Genomic DNA, 14259 nt, shown 5'->3' with positions numbered 1-14259 from the left:
TTTTTTTTTCTGCTGCACTGGGTCTTCATTGCTGCACGGAGGCTTTTCTCTAGTTGTAGTGAGTGGGGGCTACTCTTGGTTGCTGTGTGCGGGCTTCTCATTGCGGTGGCTTCTCTTGTTGTGGAGCACGGACTCTAGGCATGCAGGTTCAGTAGTTGTGGCACGCAGGCTCAGTAGTTGTGGCTCTTGGGCTTAGTTGCTCCGCAGCATGTGGGAATCTTCCCGGACCAGGGCTCGAACCCGTGTCCCCTGCATTGGCAGGCGGATCCTTTACCACTGTGCCACCGGGGCTGGATTCAATACCAAACCCCGCAGGCAGGTTTTATGGATACGGCTGCCTTCTGCAGTCCCCAAATTGTAACGTGTGGTCTGACCAGCTCAATTGTACTTCTGGGTGCAAAGGAGAGGCACGTGCATGGGAAATATGGGGCACCCCCCACAAGGTTTTAGGGACATTTGAGGGAACCACACCCTGGTGGCGAGGAGAGGTTCGGGGACTTCTCTTGGGTGGATGCATGCCTCTCCCAGCCGTCCACGCTCAGGCCGTTGTCTTGATGTTGGCCAGGCTGGAGGAGGTCCTTCTGGATGGGCATACAGAGAAAAACACCTGAAGAGGTAGTGCAGATAATTGGGTTAGACAATTATATTGGCAGGTTACGCCTGCCAAGACATTCTGTATTTTCTTTCTTTTTTTTTTTTTTTTGGCTGCTCAGCACAGCATGCGGGATCTTAGTTCCCGATCACGGATTGAACCGGCGCCCCCTGCAGTGAAAGCGTGGAGTCTTAACCATTGGACCGCCAGGGAAGTCCCCAAGACATTCTGTATTTTCTTTATAAAAATGTGACCCTCGATGACCTTTCCCCAGTTCTTTTTCTTGGTGAAATCACATTTCTCTGCATTTAACTGATTAACCATTACTTGTTGATCCGGCACAGTATAAGTGTTACATTTGAATTTGCTTTATTTTTACGGTACCTTGGTAGGCAGAAGCTGTTGTTTTTCGAGAGCCATAGAAAAAGGGATAATGACTCAGATTTCCCCTATAATCTGCATCTTTACCCTGTAAACGTGAACAGTTTGTTATTGATACACTTCACTGCGAGAAATGAACCGTATGGCCAGTTTAATTAATGCAGCTATTCAGTGTTCTGTCATCAATTCAAGATGTAGCCATTCATATGAAAGTTCCTGCACCTTGCCTGTGCACAAAGCCCTCCCCCAAATTTAAAGCGAATTCTGAGCCTCATGTTCTTGCTTCTAAGATGCCTCCGTCAGATTAGGGAAAGAATACTTTGTATTTGTTTGTGTACACACTTGCTGAACAAACACAAGAGCACAATTACAGAGGATCATGTCTCCAAGGAAATAAGAACTGGCCCGTGGTGTGCAGAGAGATGGGGTGCCCACACTCTAGTGGAGAGGAGCCCTTTTATTTTTCCTTCCTGTTACTGCTAATTTTTGCCTGCATCTAACCTCTCACCCTCATTAGCAGCAAAATGGCAAGAATACTAAATACTAAAGAGCAAAAAGGAACCTGAGAAGACACATGAACCCCTGGGCTGGTGAAGCCTTTCCAGAACCTTCCTGGTACTTTCCTTGATGTGCTTCAGGTAGCAGTGCTGGGGTAAACCTGGGTACCACCTTGGTTGTCAAGTATGGCAGGAACATGGTTTCCCCAAGTTGGAGCCAGTCCTGGAGGGCAGAATCAGCTTTGTTTAGCTGAACCCTCCCAGGCGTTGGTCACCAGACCATAGAAGAATATGTGGTAGATGAGTGCTCTGCTTCCCCCCCGCCCCCCAGCTGCCGCTGCCACTGCGGCGGCTAAAGATGATGCTACAGATTCTTTGCCTGCAGTGGCTTCTCTCAGGAGGTTTTCCAGGGGTGGCAGCCCAAGTGTCATCCAGCCTCACTCTGATGAGGGATACAGGCTGTGCTCCTGGAGACCCTGCCTGGTACTCTTGCTGCGCTAAGCTGTGGCTTCCTGTGGGTGACCTTTTCTCAGAGGATTTCCAGCTCAGCTGTTTGCCTCTAGGTGAGGTGGATTTTAATAGAAGGCAGGGTCCGCTGCTGTGGGCCTGTGAACTGTGCAATTCCAGTGGGAATACTGGAAATACTGGAACGTGGGAATAATTTTAGAGTTGGCACCCTCTGTATTTGTAGTTACTGTAGTTTTACTGCTGGTTGCAATTACATCATTTTGGTTACGACAGAGCGACCTAATTTTATATGTGTTGTAGCGTTAGGAATCTTAAGTAGAACTTTGTGAGGAGTACTTACCACCTAACTTGGTAGGTAAGAACATGAGTTTTGGAGTTGGACCTGGGTCTGATTCCCAGCTCTGCTGTTTGCTAGCTGTGACCTTGGGCAAGTTTCTTGACATGCAAGCCTCGGTCTTCTCATTTGTAAATGGGAATAGCAATAGTACCCATTTCCTAGGGTTCCAGTCAGAATTAAATGGGTTAATGCAAGTAAAATACGGATCACATTGTCTGGCATATGCCAAAGACTTTGGTAGAAAGAATATTTTGTATCTTCATTGTTAAAGCACAAAAGTTAATCTGTATGCCTTAGCTATCTATTTATCTACCTACCACCTACCTCTCTCCTTATCTGTTAGTTTCAAGACTGTTTTGAAAGGCTTCTGACAACACATAATTTATTATATATTATATTATTATATGTATAAAGACCGTTTTCTTGGAAACCTGCTGTCACATGGCAAGTTTTTATTGTTTGCTTTATATTATAGAGGTGATTTTCACACCTCAATTTTCCCCAGGCCTGTTTTGAAGTCTGGCCCTGCGCTTTCTATTGGGTGACCTTTCACCTCCTTTCCTGCTGCCTGTTGCAGAACCTGTGAGGGAGGGGTGGTGGTGGTGGTGGTGGTGGAGGAGGAGGACGGCTCTGAAGGAGGCCAGATGCCCTTGAGGGAAACAGTATGTCTTATGGATGACTTTTTAAAAATTAATTAATCTATTTATTTATTTTTGGCCACATTGGGTCTTTGTTGTTGCATGCGGGCTTTCTCTAATTGTGGCGAGCCGGTGTGCTCTTTGTTGAAGTGCGTGGACTTCTCATTGCGGTGGGTGGCTTCTTGTTGTGCGGAGCACGGGCTCTTGGCACGTGGGCTCAGGAGTTGTGGCGCAGGGGCTTAGTTGCTCCACGGCACGTGGGATCTTCCCCGACCAGGGCTCGAACCTGTGTCCCCTGCATTGGCAGGTGGATTCTTAACCACTGCGCCACCAGGGAAGTCCTTATGATGACTTCTTGATTACATGACCAGTGTTATGATTTGCAGGCCACTGACCTATGAGGTTAAAGGCTTTTGTTAAAAGGAATTGGTTGTGGAGAAAGACGGCAAAGTGAACACATTTGACAAAGTACAGACCAATTTATTGGCCAGGGGGTTAGAGGGTGGCATTGGGCTGCTAAAATGAAAGTAGTCTTACCAAAATTGAATGAGACGTTGCAGCATTTCCCTCCCAAATTGTTCACTTGACATTCACTGTTGGAGAACTGTCTGTGGGCTCATGGTTTGTTCAGAGAATTCAACAAGGGTTTGTGTCGTGGGGAGCTTTACAGCTTATGTTGGGAGATTAAACAAATAACTGACAGGAGAAAGTCATTCGCCAGCAAGTGCAGCTGAAATTGCTAAATGTAACTGATAGAATTCCTGTGTTTCCGGAATGTGCATTCCAAGGCAGGCACCTGGGCGAGGGGAGCTGTAAGCTAGGTGTGAAGCAGCAAAAGGGAAATCGAAAAAGGTCAGTAGGCATCCCAGCTATGAGTCAGAGTTCACAGGCCACAGGGCATGACCAGTAGGCCTGGCCAAAGAGGAGGTGACCAGGAGACTGAGCTTGGGAGGGCCTCGGGAATAGACGTGTAATTCAAGACCAGAAGTGTGAATTTTAAAAATTGCAGTAAATAGGTCGTCATTCTCAACCGGAGTGTCTTATTCTGGATCTCGGTGTTTTTCCTGGAACAGATTAGCATAAGGCGCTTAAGTGCTCTGGCACGGACCTTGGTGACTGTCTCCCTCCTTTAGCGGCCTTCCTGGTTTCTAAGGCGGCACCATCGCATATGGTTCCCACGTTCAGCTGGGCGGGCAGCAGCGCCCAGGTGTGTCCCGGGCAGGTTTGTGTACGATCACCCTCAGGTGGGGCTCCAGGTGGGCGCTGTCCACCTGATGCGGCCAGAAGTGATTTCTGTCCCGCAGGGGGAAATAAACGGGTCCGTAGCCCCACGGCCCACATGCACACAGAGAGGGCTTTGTTTTCAGCACGTTGGATCAATTTCTGGATGTCTCCCCGCAGCTGGGGGGTTGCTGCCACCAGCGGCCACCTCCAGTTTACCCCTGAGCTGGTCTGGCGGAGCACCGCAGGAGGTGGACTCACATGAAGAACAGTCCCCAAGGGGCCTTCTCCCATCACCTAGCCAGACCTTCGGTGGGGAGGAGCAGCCAGCCTGTGCTCCCAGAAGGTTCTTCCACTGTCCCCCTGTTCCCTCCAGTTCAGAATTCATGTCCGAGGGCCTCCGGTAGTTGCCCAATGATGATTTGCAAGAACAACCGAGTGCAGAAGTGGAGACAGTTCATGTATTTTCTTCTCCAGCCTGCCGAGAATCCGGAGCACAGGTGCACGTTCTGTGGGTGGGTCCCTGGGGAAGCCACGTCTCTCAACCCAGGTGGAGTGGTACTAGGGGAGAGGGGCAGCATACCTTCCCAGAACAGCAGGTTCTGGCGCTGGTCCAGCATGGGCTGAGGGATGGAGTGAGGACTGCCCTAGCCCATCGTGCCCCGGCATGGCAGGCGGTTGGAGGCGTTTCAAGGAGAGAGTTGGCGGGGAGCATACGGGAAAGATGCAAGATGGGTTTTCACTTGACTTGTTTTTGGCATCAGTGTAGATGAGTTTGGAGAGAGACTCATGTGCACCAGATACAAGGCAAAGCCCTGGGCAGGGACCTGTGGGTGGCTGAATCCCGGGTGCAGAGGGGCTGGAAGAGGACCCTCAGCAGATGAACTGGTAAGACAGTCTATGCACCTGGTGGCCTTACCTGGGAGGGAGAGGAAGCTGGAGAGGGGGCCGGCACGTGGACACTCAGGGTTTAGCTGCACACCGTGTGTGGGACGTGGCAGAGCCCGCGCCAGCCCAGGGAAGCCGGGAAGGGGTGCCGCCCGCTCGCCTGGCCCTTGGGGCCCTGCCGTACCCTTTTTTTTTTTTTTTTTTTTAAATTTTTGGCTGTGCCACGCAGCATGCAGGATCTTAGTTCCCTGACTAGGGATGGAACCCGTGCCCCCTGCAGTGGAAGCACGGAGTCTTAACCACTGGACAGCCAGGGAAGTCCCCTAGCGTGACCTTTGCCTTCATCCTGGAACGTTGAAGGGATGCAGAGAAGAGGCTGTCCAGGGTAAGTGGCCCGGATCCAGACACAGGCCCCAGCCTGCCAGCTGGCCCCAGGGCCCTTCCTCTCCTGGTGTGTTGAGGTTCCCAGCGGCGCTGACAGTGACAGGACAACTGTGCCAGCCTGGGCTGGTGCGCCTCGGGGCTCCAGGGATGTGGACCGGGAAGGGAGAGTTGGGGACAGGGCAGTCTCCGGTCTGCATGGCAAAGTATTAGTATCTGTTGCTGCCGGGAGGGGATATGTAGCTGTGATTCCTTGCTCTCATGCATTGGCAGTATCTCCTGCTGTAAGACAGAAAACATTCTGCTGTATTAATGCAGTAAAGTTCACTGGGGCTCTTTTGCGGTCCTCATAATTCCTGATTTTCCACGAGTTTATTACTGGCGTGCCTCCTTGCACCTGAAGCAGGTCTGGCCTCTCCCCCAGCTTCACCTGGGGGTGGTTTGCTCACAAGGCAGGTAGATTTGGCAGCAGTGGGGAGGCCATCCGTCAGCAGTGGCCCTTCAGCTCCAGGCACTTTTACCAACACCCTGCGGGGCTGCTGACCTGATTGACTTCAGGGAAATATCCAGAGGAACGGCTTGGCTCTCTGTGGGCAAGGTTCGCACCATTCGCATGGCGCTTTTCAAACTCTCGTCTGGAGCCCTCCACCTCTCAGGGCCGAAGGGAGGAAGTAAAATGTGTGCATGTTATTTTTTTAATTTCTTATTTTTTTGCGGTACGCGGGCCTCTCACTGCTGTGGCCCCTCCCGTTGCGGAGCACAGGCTCCGGACGCGCAGGCTCAGCGGCCATGGCTCACGGGCCCAGCCGCTCCGCGGCATGTGGGATCCTCCCGGACCGGGGCACGAACCCGCGTCCCCTGCATCGGCAGGCGGACTCAACCACTGCGCCTCCAGGGAAGCCCTGTGCATGTTATATTTGAAACAGTTGTTTTCAGGCACCTGCAAAACGTCTCATCCTCATGAATGATAACATACAATACACCATATATTTATATTTCCATGTGTATTGGTGAAGCAATGCATAGAAGTTAATTTGAATCACAAATAAAGTTGGTGATTTGACATTAATAAAAGACAGCAGCAGGGCTTCCCTGGTGGCGCAGTGGTTGAGAGTCTGCCTGCCGATGCAGGGGACGCGGGTTCGCGCCCCGGTCCGGGAAGATCCCACGTGCCGCGGAGCGGCTGGGCCCGTGAGCCATGGCCGCTGAGCCTGCGCGTCCGGAGCCTGTGCTCCGCAACGGGAGGGGCCACAGCAGTGAGAGGCCCGCGTACTGCAAAACAAACAAACAAAAAAGACAGCTCTTTTAGAAAATAACCACGATATCATGTGACACCTAAAAGCATTTAATAGTAATTCTTAAGATTATGAAGTAACAATTGTTTAAAGGGGTCCTTAGTGTAAATGCAGAACTAGGGCCACATGGTGGGGGGGAAGGAGTAATGTCCACCCGCCCACCTGAATTACATATCTGAGGAGAGAAGGTTTAGATGCGTGAGTGTTAAATAGATAACACTTCTGTTTCATGAGACAGCGATGTTTTTGTGACAGCTTTATTGGGAGATCTTTACATCCCGTAACATTCACCCACCTCAAGTGTACGTGTCAGTGATTTTAGTATATTCACACATATGTGCAGCTGTGACCCCCATCAGTTTTGGGACATTTCATCACCCCCAAAAGAAACCCTCCTCTCCTTAACCCCGGCCTCCCCCCGGCCCTAGGTAACCACTGCTTTCTGTCTCTGTGGATGTGCCCGTTCTGGACATTTCCCATAGATGGAATCGTACGATACGTGGCCATCGGTGTCTGGCTGCCTTCACGCAGCATCATGTTTTCAAGGTTCACCCGTGCAGTGCTGTGTGTCAGCGCCTCATCTCTTTGCATCGCCTGTAAATAGCATCCTGTTGTATGGATAGGGCATATTTTGTTTACCCCGTTCATCAGTGGGAGGACGTGGGCTGCTTCCACTTTTTGGTTATTATGAATAATGCCGCCGTGAACATCATGTTCAGGTTTGTGTGCAGACACGTGTTTTCATGAGCCTGAACCTAGGAGCGGAATTGCCGGGTCGTGTGCTAACTCCACATTTGACCGTTTGAGGAGCTGCCAAACTTTTCCGAAGGGGCTGTGCCATCTGACATCCCAGCCAGACGTGCACGAGGGTTCCTCTTTCTCCACAACCTCTCCAGCGCCTGTTATCGCCCGTCCTTTTGCTTATGGCCGTCCTGGTGGGTGTGAAGTGGTATTTTACTGCAGCTAAGCTCTGCATTGTCCTGGTGGCTGCAGGGAGCAGTATGACAAGGCTGAATGTTTCCAAGTGCGAGGCTGTGGAGGCCAAAATCGAGGGTGGAATTTTCACTCGATAGATTTGCAGAGGGAGCTTCTCAAGCCCTTGTCATCCGGTTCAATAAGTCCTGCTTCTAGCTCCAATCAGGGGAGGCCGGCTCACAACAGTCATCCTGGCTCCTGCAAAACTAGAAAAACAACCTGGAGGGCACTTAAGACTCTTCTGTTTGGTTTTTAGTCTGAACCAATCAAAACAAGCAAATCACTAGTTAAATTTAGAGTTTTTTCGGTTTTTTAAAAAATAATTTTTAGGGACTTTCCTGGCAGTCCAGTGCTTAAGACTCCGTGCTTGCACTGCAGGGGCCACGGGTTTGATCCTTGGTGGGGGAACTAAGATCCCACATGCCACATGGTGTGACCAAAAAATAATAATAATAAAAATAAAATAATGTTTATTGGAGTACAGTTGATTTACAATGTTGTTAGTTTCTGCTGTACAGCAAAGTGAATCACTTATACATATACATATATCCACTCTTTTAGATTCTTTTCCCATGTAGGTCATTACAGAGTATTGAGTAGAGTTCCCTGTGCTATACAGTATAGGCCTTATTAATTATCTATTTTTCAGAGAGTTCTGATAAAGGCCTCCAGAAACGGAGGCTGTAACTCTCCTTGTCTATGTGCCCCTGCACGGCAGAGGTTAGCTCCCTGAGCAAACACCGGACACATACCTTTGGAGAGAATTGGCTACAAACACTATATTTAATCTACTGCCATTAATAATCCCTTCCTGTTCTGCACAATGCCCTTGAAAGATTTTAAAAATCATTGAGGGACTTCCCTGGTAGCACAGTGGTTAAGAATCTGCCTGCCAATGCAGGGGACACAGGTTCGAGCCCTGCTCCGGGAAGACCCCACATGCCGCGAAGCAACTAAGCCCGTGTGCCACAACTACTGAAGCCCACGCGCCTAGAGGCCGTGCTCCGCAGCAAGAGAAGCCACCGCAATGAGAAGCCCATGCACCGCAACGAAGAGTAGCCCCCGCTCGCCGCAACTAGAGAAAGCCCCAGCAACAAAGACCCAACGCAGCCAAAAATAAAAATTAATTAATTAATTTTTAAAAATCATTGAAAGGGTAGCCAATCACATAATTTTATTTGCTGTGATGCATGCTGTGCAGAATTCTTATCTTTGTAAGACCTGCTTCGTGTTCACCCCAAGGCTTTGATGGGGAGAGGAGTTGAGTCAGGTTCTGGAAAAATCTTAAGAGCCACCTTGGGTAGCTTTTCGAGAAATGGATTCCAGCTGTTGGTTTAAAATGTCTTCAGCGTTTGAAATTTACCTATAGGGAGCTTTTGCTTAGAGATCGTGCTGCTTTCAAATGGGATCTGTCTTCATAATTAGCCAGGCTGTGGACATTTGCTCTGTGCCAGGTAAATAATGGGTTATTTTTTTTGGTTTGTTTTTGCCCACGCCTCACGGCTTGCAGGATCTTAGTTCCCTGACCAGGGATCGAACCCCATCCTTCAGCAGTGAAAGCACAGAGTCCCAACCACTGGACCGCCAGGGAAGTCCCAAATAACGTGGAACTATTCCTGAAGGCTGGGCAGATGGCTCCAGGCCAAGGTTCCAGGACTGGGGTGCAGTTTCGCCGACTTGCTTTCTTCTTTCAAGGTCATCCGAGCAGAGCTCTCGGGTACCCATCCCAGTGACTCCCTCTGCTCCAGCATCTCCACGTGGGTGCCCCGGTCCACCTCGGGGTGAACACCCCACTCACAGCCCTCCCCGCGCTGTGGCTCTTGTGTGTGTGGAGGCTCTGTGGAGCCCACTCGGTTCAGACCCCAGCCCCAGGGCGCCTCCGAAACCTGTCTGGAGTGGGTCACCCTCCCCGTCCCCACTGTTCCCACTCTGGGCCACGCTCTCCTGGAAGACTACCCCAGCTTCGTACTGGTCTCACTTCCTCACCCCACCTGCCCCTGGCTCCATACAGCAGCCTGAGTGGTCTTCTTTACAACGGACATAGACACAGGAACTGACACCCCTGACTCACAGCCCTTGGAAACTTTTCCATTGCCCTTAGCATGAAACCCGACTGCCTCTGGGACTTCCCTTTCTGAATTTAGCGCCCACCTTGACCTCAGCCACTCTGCACCTCCAGCCCTTTCACAGGTCTGCTTTCAGGCCTGAAAGTCTTGCCCTCCGGCTGATCCTTCTCCTGGGCTTCCGTGTCAGCTGGAAGGTCCCCTCTGTCACTCCCTCTTCTTTCTGCCCCCTGCCTGAGCTGCAGGAGAGCAGGGGGACCTCCATCCTCCCCACGGCTGGCACGTAGGAGGAAGTCAGCACACGTTTGTTGAACAAACCAGTGAGTGAAAGTTGAGATCATTTGTCCTGATTTGCTGAAGATTAAGCTAGTTTGACTTGTAACTGGGTATCTCTGAAACCGCCTTACCCTTGATTTTGACGGGTCCGACATCTCCCCCCAATAGGCTTATTACACGGGTAAAAAAAGGAAAAATAGCACGCAGTGGGGATACACACACACACAGTCACAATTTTGGATTTTTATTCTGGTTTATTCTGGATTTTTAGCTCCTCTTTATCCACATGTGCTTGGTGGCACACGGTTTAGGAGGAGGTGGTGCCATCACCTGCCTTCAGAAGGTGGCAGAGGGGCTGGTTGGGGGGAGGCCAAGAGGGAAGAGGTGAGTCGGGAGCCCGCCAAGGAAGAAGGTGAAGGGAGACCAGATATACCCAGCAGGGGAAACGAAATGCACTTGCCTTTGCCAGGCAGGGAAGCCCGCAGGGAGGGCCAAGCCTGCAGCGGGGGAATGTGATCCTGGCTGTTGACAGCAGTTTGGTTTCTACAGCCTCTGAGGAGGAAGACCCAGCCTGTCTTGTCAACACCCCACGTCCCCCTGAGGGTTCTATGCGTCTGGTTTTCGTGGAGTCCTTTGTGGAGCCTGAAGGGGTTTCTCCGGCAGCAACCCTACGCGCACCAGAGTCCAAAGTGTTTGGTGTTGGTCCTGTTTTCCCACTGTTGATCCCTGAAGATAAGGGACCAGGGGCCAGTGTGGACGCATTTGTGGACTTTCCGTGCCAGCCTCTAGGCTGGCTGGTGGGCGGGAATGGGATTTGCCTCCCATTTGCAGGGCAAGTTGCTAAACCGCCCCGGGCTTCCTGGGTCAGCCGGGTGTAGACTGGGCGGCAGAGTTCGGTGGGATGGCGGGGAGTGGAGGGAGGAGTGAGGGGTTCCCGCTCCTGGACTCTGCTGATCACCCAGCGCCTCTAAGCAGAGGCCGCAATTGTCTGTATCTAGCTGGACCAGCAGGGGAGGGGTGATGGCTAATCACAGAATCGGGTGTGTTAAGGAAAAACTTGAAATCTATCAAATGGGAGGAAACAGTCAAATTCAGAATGGATTACGCTTCTCTACAAGTTAGAGGTTTTCTAATGTCCGGTCAGTGCTCCACCGTGTTACCTTCTCCCCTTGTCTTTCCAGGAGCTTGATAACCATGGCAGAGGCTCACCAAGCCGTGGCCTTTCAGTTCACGGTCACTCCCGATGGAATCGACCTCCGGCTGAGCCATGAGGCCCTCAGGCAGATCTGTCTGTCTGGACTTCATTCCTGGAAGAAGAAGTTCATCAGATTCAAGGTTATCAGACACTTGCTTCAATCTGTACAGTATTCCCTTTATTGAAGTTTCAGTGTGTCAGAGTGGTAGTTGACACATCATGTGTGTTTCCGTGGTCCTTAAGGCTTGTGAAACACTTTCCCATGGATTGCCTGGCTGAATTCTTGGAGAAATTCTGTAAGGCAGGTAGGGTAAATCGGGACCCCGTAGGGCAGGCGAGGAAATCAGGACTCGGGGAGGGTAAGTGACCTGCTCGGTAGAAGCAGAATAAAGGCTAGAATCCATGTCTCGGCTCCGAGTCCGGAACCCTCTACACCTTGTAGGCAAAGGATTGTTTTTCAGCTGTGTGAAACCGCAGGGAGTTTAACAGCAGTTTCGCCAATAAAATAGTCCAGCGTTGAAAAAGATGCACGTAATTGCAAATAGAGTTAACTACTCATGTTCTCAATTCTGTTTACCTGCAAGAGTGGACATTTATTCACTGTTTTTAAGCACGTGTCTTTTTTTTTTTTTATCGTGTTCTTGTTTTTAATTCACTTATTTAAAAAATTACAAAAGCCGGGCTTCCCTGGTGGCGCAGTGGTTGAGAGTCCGCCTGCCGATGCAGGGGACACGGGTTCGTGCCCCGGTCCGGGAAGATTCCACGTGCCGCGGAGCGGCCGGGCCCGTGAGCCATGGCCGCTGGGCCTGTGTGTCCGGAGCCTGTGCTCCGCAATGGGAGAGGCCACAGCAGTGAGAGGTCCGCGTACCACAAAACAAAAAGAAAAAATTACAAAAGTCATGAACATGCATGTACTCCTTGCTTAAAACTTCCCCAATTTTTCTGTTTAGGGAGACACTGCTGGGGAAGATCCCCGGGGTGCTCCTTACCTGCTGCCTGTAAGAATAAATCTTTCTTTCTCCCAAAAAAGAGAAAATAAGAATCACAGAAAGACAAATGCAGGTTTAAAAAAATTCAAACAAGACGAAAGTGCGCCAAAAGTGTCTGCCCCCCTGTTCCCCAGTTTGTGTGTTCGTTGTCCAGTTTTCCCTTCAGAGGGCAGCTCGGAGGCAGGCTGTTGAAAAGGGACTTCCCTGGTGGTGCAGTGGGTAAGACTGCATGTTCCCAGTGCAGGAGACCCAGCTGGAGGGACTCCAGCTTTGGGCTGGAGCCTTGGCTCCAGTTTTGGCTCTTGGGTTTGATCGGGTTTGATCCCTGGTCTGGGAACTAGGTCCCACATGCATACCGCAACTGAGATCACATGCCGCAACTAAGGAGCCTGCGAGCCGCATCTAAGACCGGGTGCAACCAAATAAATAAATAAATATTAAAAAAAGAAAAAGGCCCAGGAGCTAGGGTGGATGGGAACGATGACCAGGGAGACAGTGGGCCGGCCGCTGGGACCTGGCCTGGCTGGACAGGTGTTCCCGGGCTCTGCTGGAGGGGTCTGGGGCCCAGGTACATGGCCCTGTCACGCTGGTCCCTTGTGGGCGCCAGCAGCATGACCCACCCGAAGAGGAGGAGGGCGCCACCTACAGGGGAAAGTGCCCTTTGCGCTCCTGACCTTGCCGGGATGCCTCCTTTTACCTACAAATGGAGGAAAGTAGAAGCTTGGGTGCCCCGGTGTGGCCGTTGTCTTAACCCAGTGGAGTCGTTGTTCCCGGACTTCAAAAAGCTTGTGGTACTGCCGAGGGGGCAAAAGTAACGTAGGATAGCAGACAGTGCCCGGCGAGGGTGCATGCTGACCACGAGGTTCCTTAGGGGATCATCTGATGCTCAGAGGACGTGGGGGCAGGGCTGGCAGAGCTGCTGCCGGGCTGGGGGGTGTGGTGAGCAGAGACCTTTCATCTAGAAACATCCTCCCTCCATTTTAATGTAACATATGTATCTGTTTATTTTACAAGAACGGTTCAGAGAACGCCAGAAGGCCCCCCTGCGCCCAACCACTTTGTTTAAAGTCTTTTGTGATTCTCCATAATGAAAATAACACGTAGGGATGTGTAAGTCTCTTCTGAGAGAATTCAGATAAAGCTTTGAGAATTTTTTAATCTATTAACTATTAGCAAATCAATCTTACTAAGATGGCTTCAGTAACATTTTTAAAAATTTTATTTATTTATTTTTAATTTTTAAAAAATATTTTGCCTGCTCTGCGTGGCATGCGAGATCTTAGTTGCCCGACCAGGGATCAAACCTGGGCCCCCTGCATTGGAAGTGCAGAGTCTTAACCGCTGGACTGCCAGGGAAGTCCCAAGATTTTTTAATTGGAAGTTTTGAAACATATGCAAAAGTAAAGAGGGTAATAAAGCCACACTGCTCGTTTCCATAGCGAGGTGGCCAGTGTCCTGAGTCAGTCTGGGTGAAGCTCGGGAATCTGAATGTTAAACTAGTGCTTTGGGTGAGTCTAATGTCCTGGGGTCACTCTCGGGGGGAACGGTTTTAGGGAGGGTTTTGGCTCAGAAGTAGAGGAAGGAAAGGGGCTGGAGGCTCTGGGGAATGTTTCCAGTAGTGATAGTGTGGCCGCTTAGCTGCCCCTGTGTGCAGAGCCCCCACCCCTCCACTGCCTGCCAGCTCACGGGCCCCCACCACCGGGAGGGACGTTGCTCATGCCGTGCGTGTCTGTGTTTAGAATGGCATCATCACCGGCGTGTACCCGGCGAGTCCCTCCAGCTGGCTCATCGTGGTTGTGGGCGTGGTATCAACAATGTACACCAAGATCGACCCCTCTTTGGGAATAATTGCAAAAATCAATCGGACCCTTGACAGGACGTAAGTAATCCTTTCAAATCTCCAACGGTCTAGGGCGTTATTGACTTTTTTGTTACTGATGTTTTTAATGTCTTCTCACACATCGTGGCTGTTGTGGATTCAGTTTGGGGCTTTTGCTGTGGTTGTCATGTCGGCTTTCTCCCTGTGTCCTGGACTGGTATGAAGGTCCCCTTGGGAGTTTGGG

General features: G+C 50.8%; 1 protein-coding gene across 4 annotated transcripts in view; it reads left to right on the top strand.

The window, feature by feature from the left end:
- CPT1A (carnitine palmitoyltransferase 1A) overlaps positions 1-14259 on the top strand; it is a 63501-nt gene that overhangs the window by 5600 nt on the left and 43642 nt on the right. For 2 of the 4 annotated variants that reach the window (XM_067037786.1, XM_067037787.1), the window contains exons 2-4: positions 11194-11347; positions 12158-12205; positions 13936-14075. In XM_067037786.1, the coding sequence (XP_066893887.1) occupies positions 11207-11347; positions 12158-12205; positions 13936-14075 (329 nt within the window). In that variant the 5' untranslated portion in view covers positions 11194-11206. The remainder of the gene's footprint in view (positions 1-11193; positions 11348-12157; positions 12206-13935; positions 14076-14259) is intronic. The other 2 variants (XM_059069324.2, XM_067037788.1) reach the window with 1 other exon arrangement.

This window comes from Kogia breviceps, chromosome 7 (assembly GCF_026419965.1).
Source record: "Kogia breviceps isolate mKogBre1 chromosome 7, mKogBre1 haplotype 1, whole genome shotgun sequence".
NCBI classification, from domain to species: Eukaryota; Metazoa; Chordata; class Mammalia; order Artiodactyla; family Physeteridae; genus Kogia; species Kogia breviceps.
Note: the sequence above shows the minus strand (reverse complement) of the source record. Positions and strands in the feature narration are given on the sequence as shown.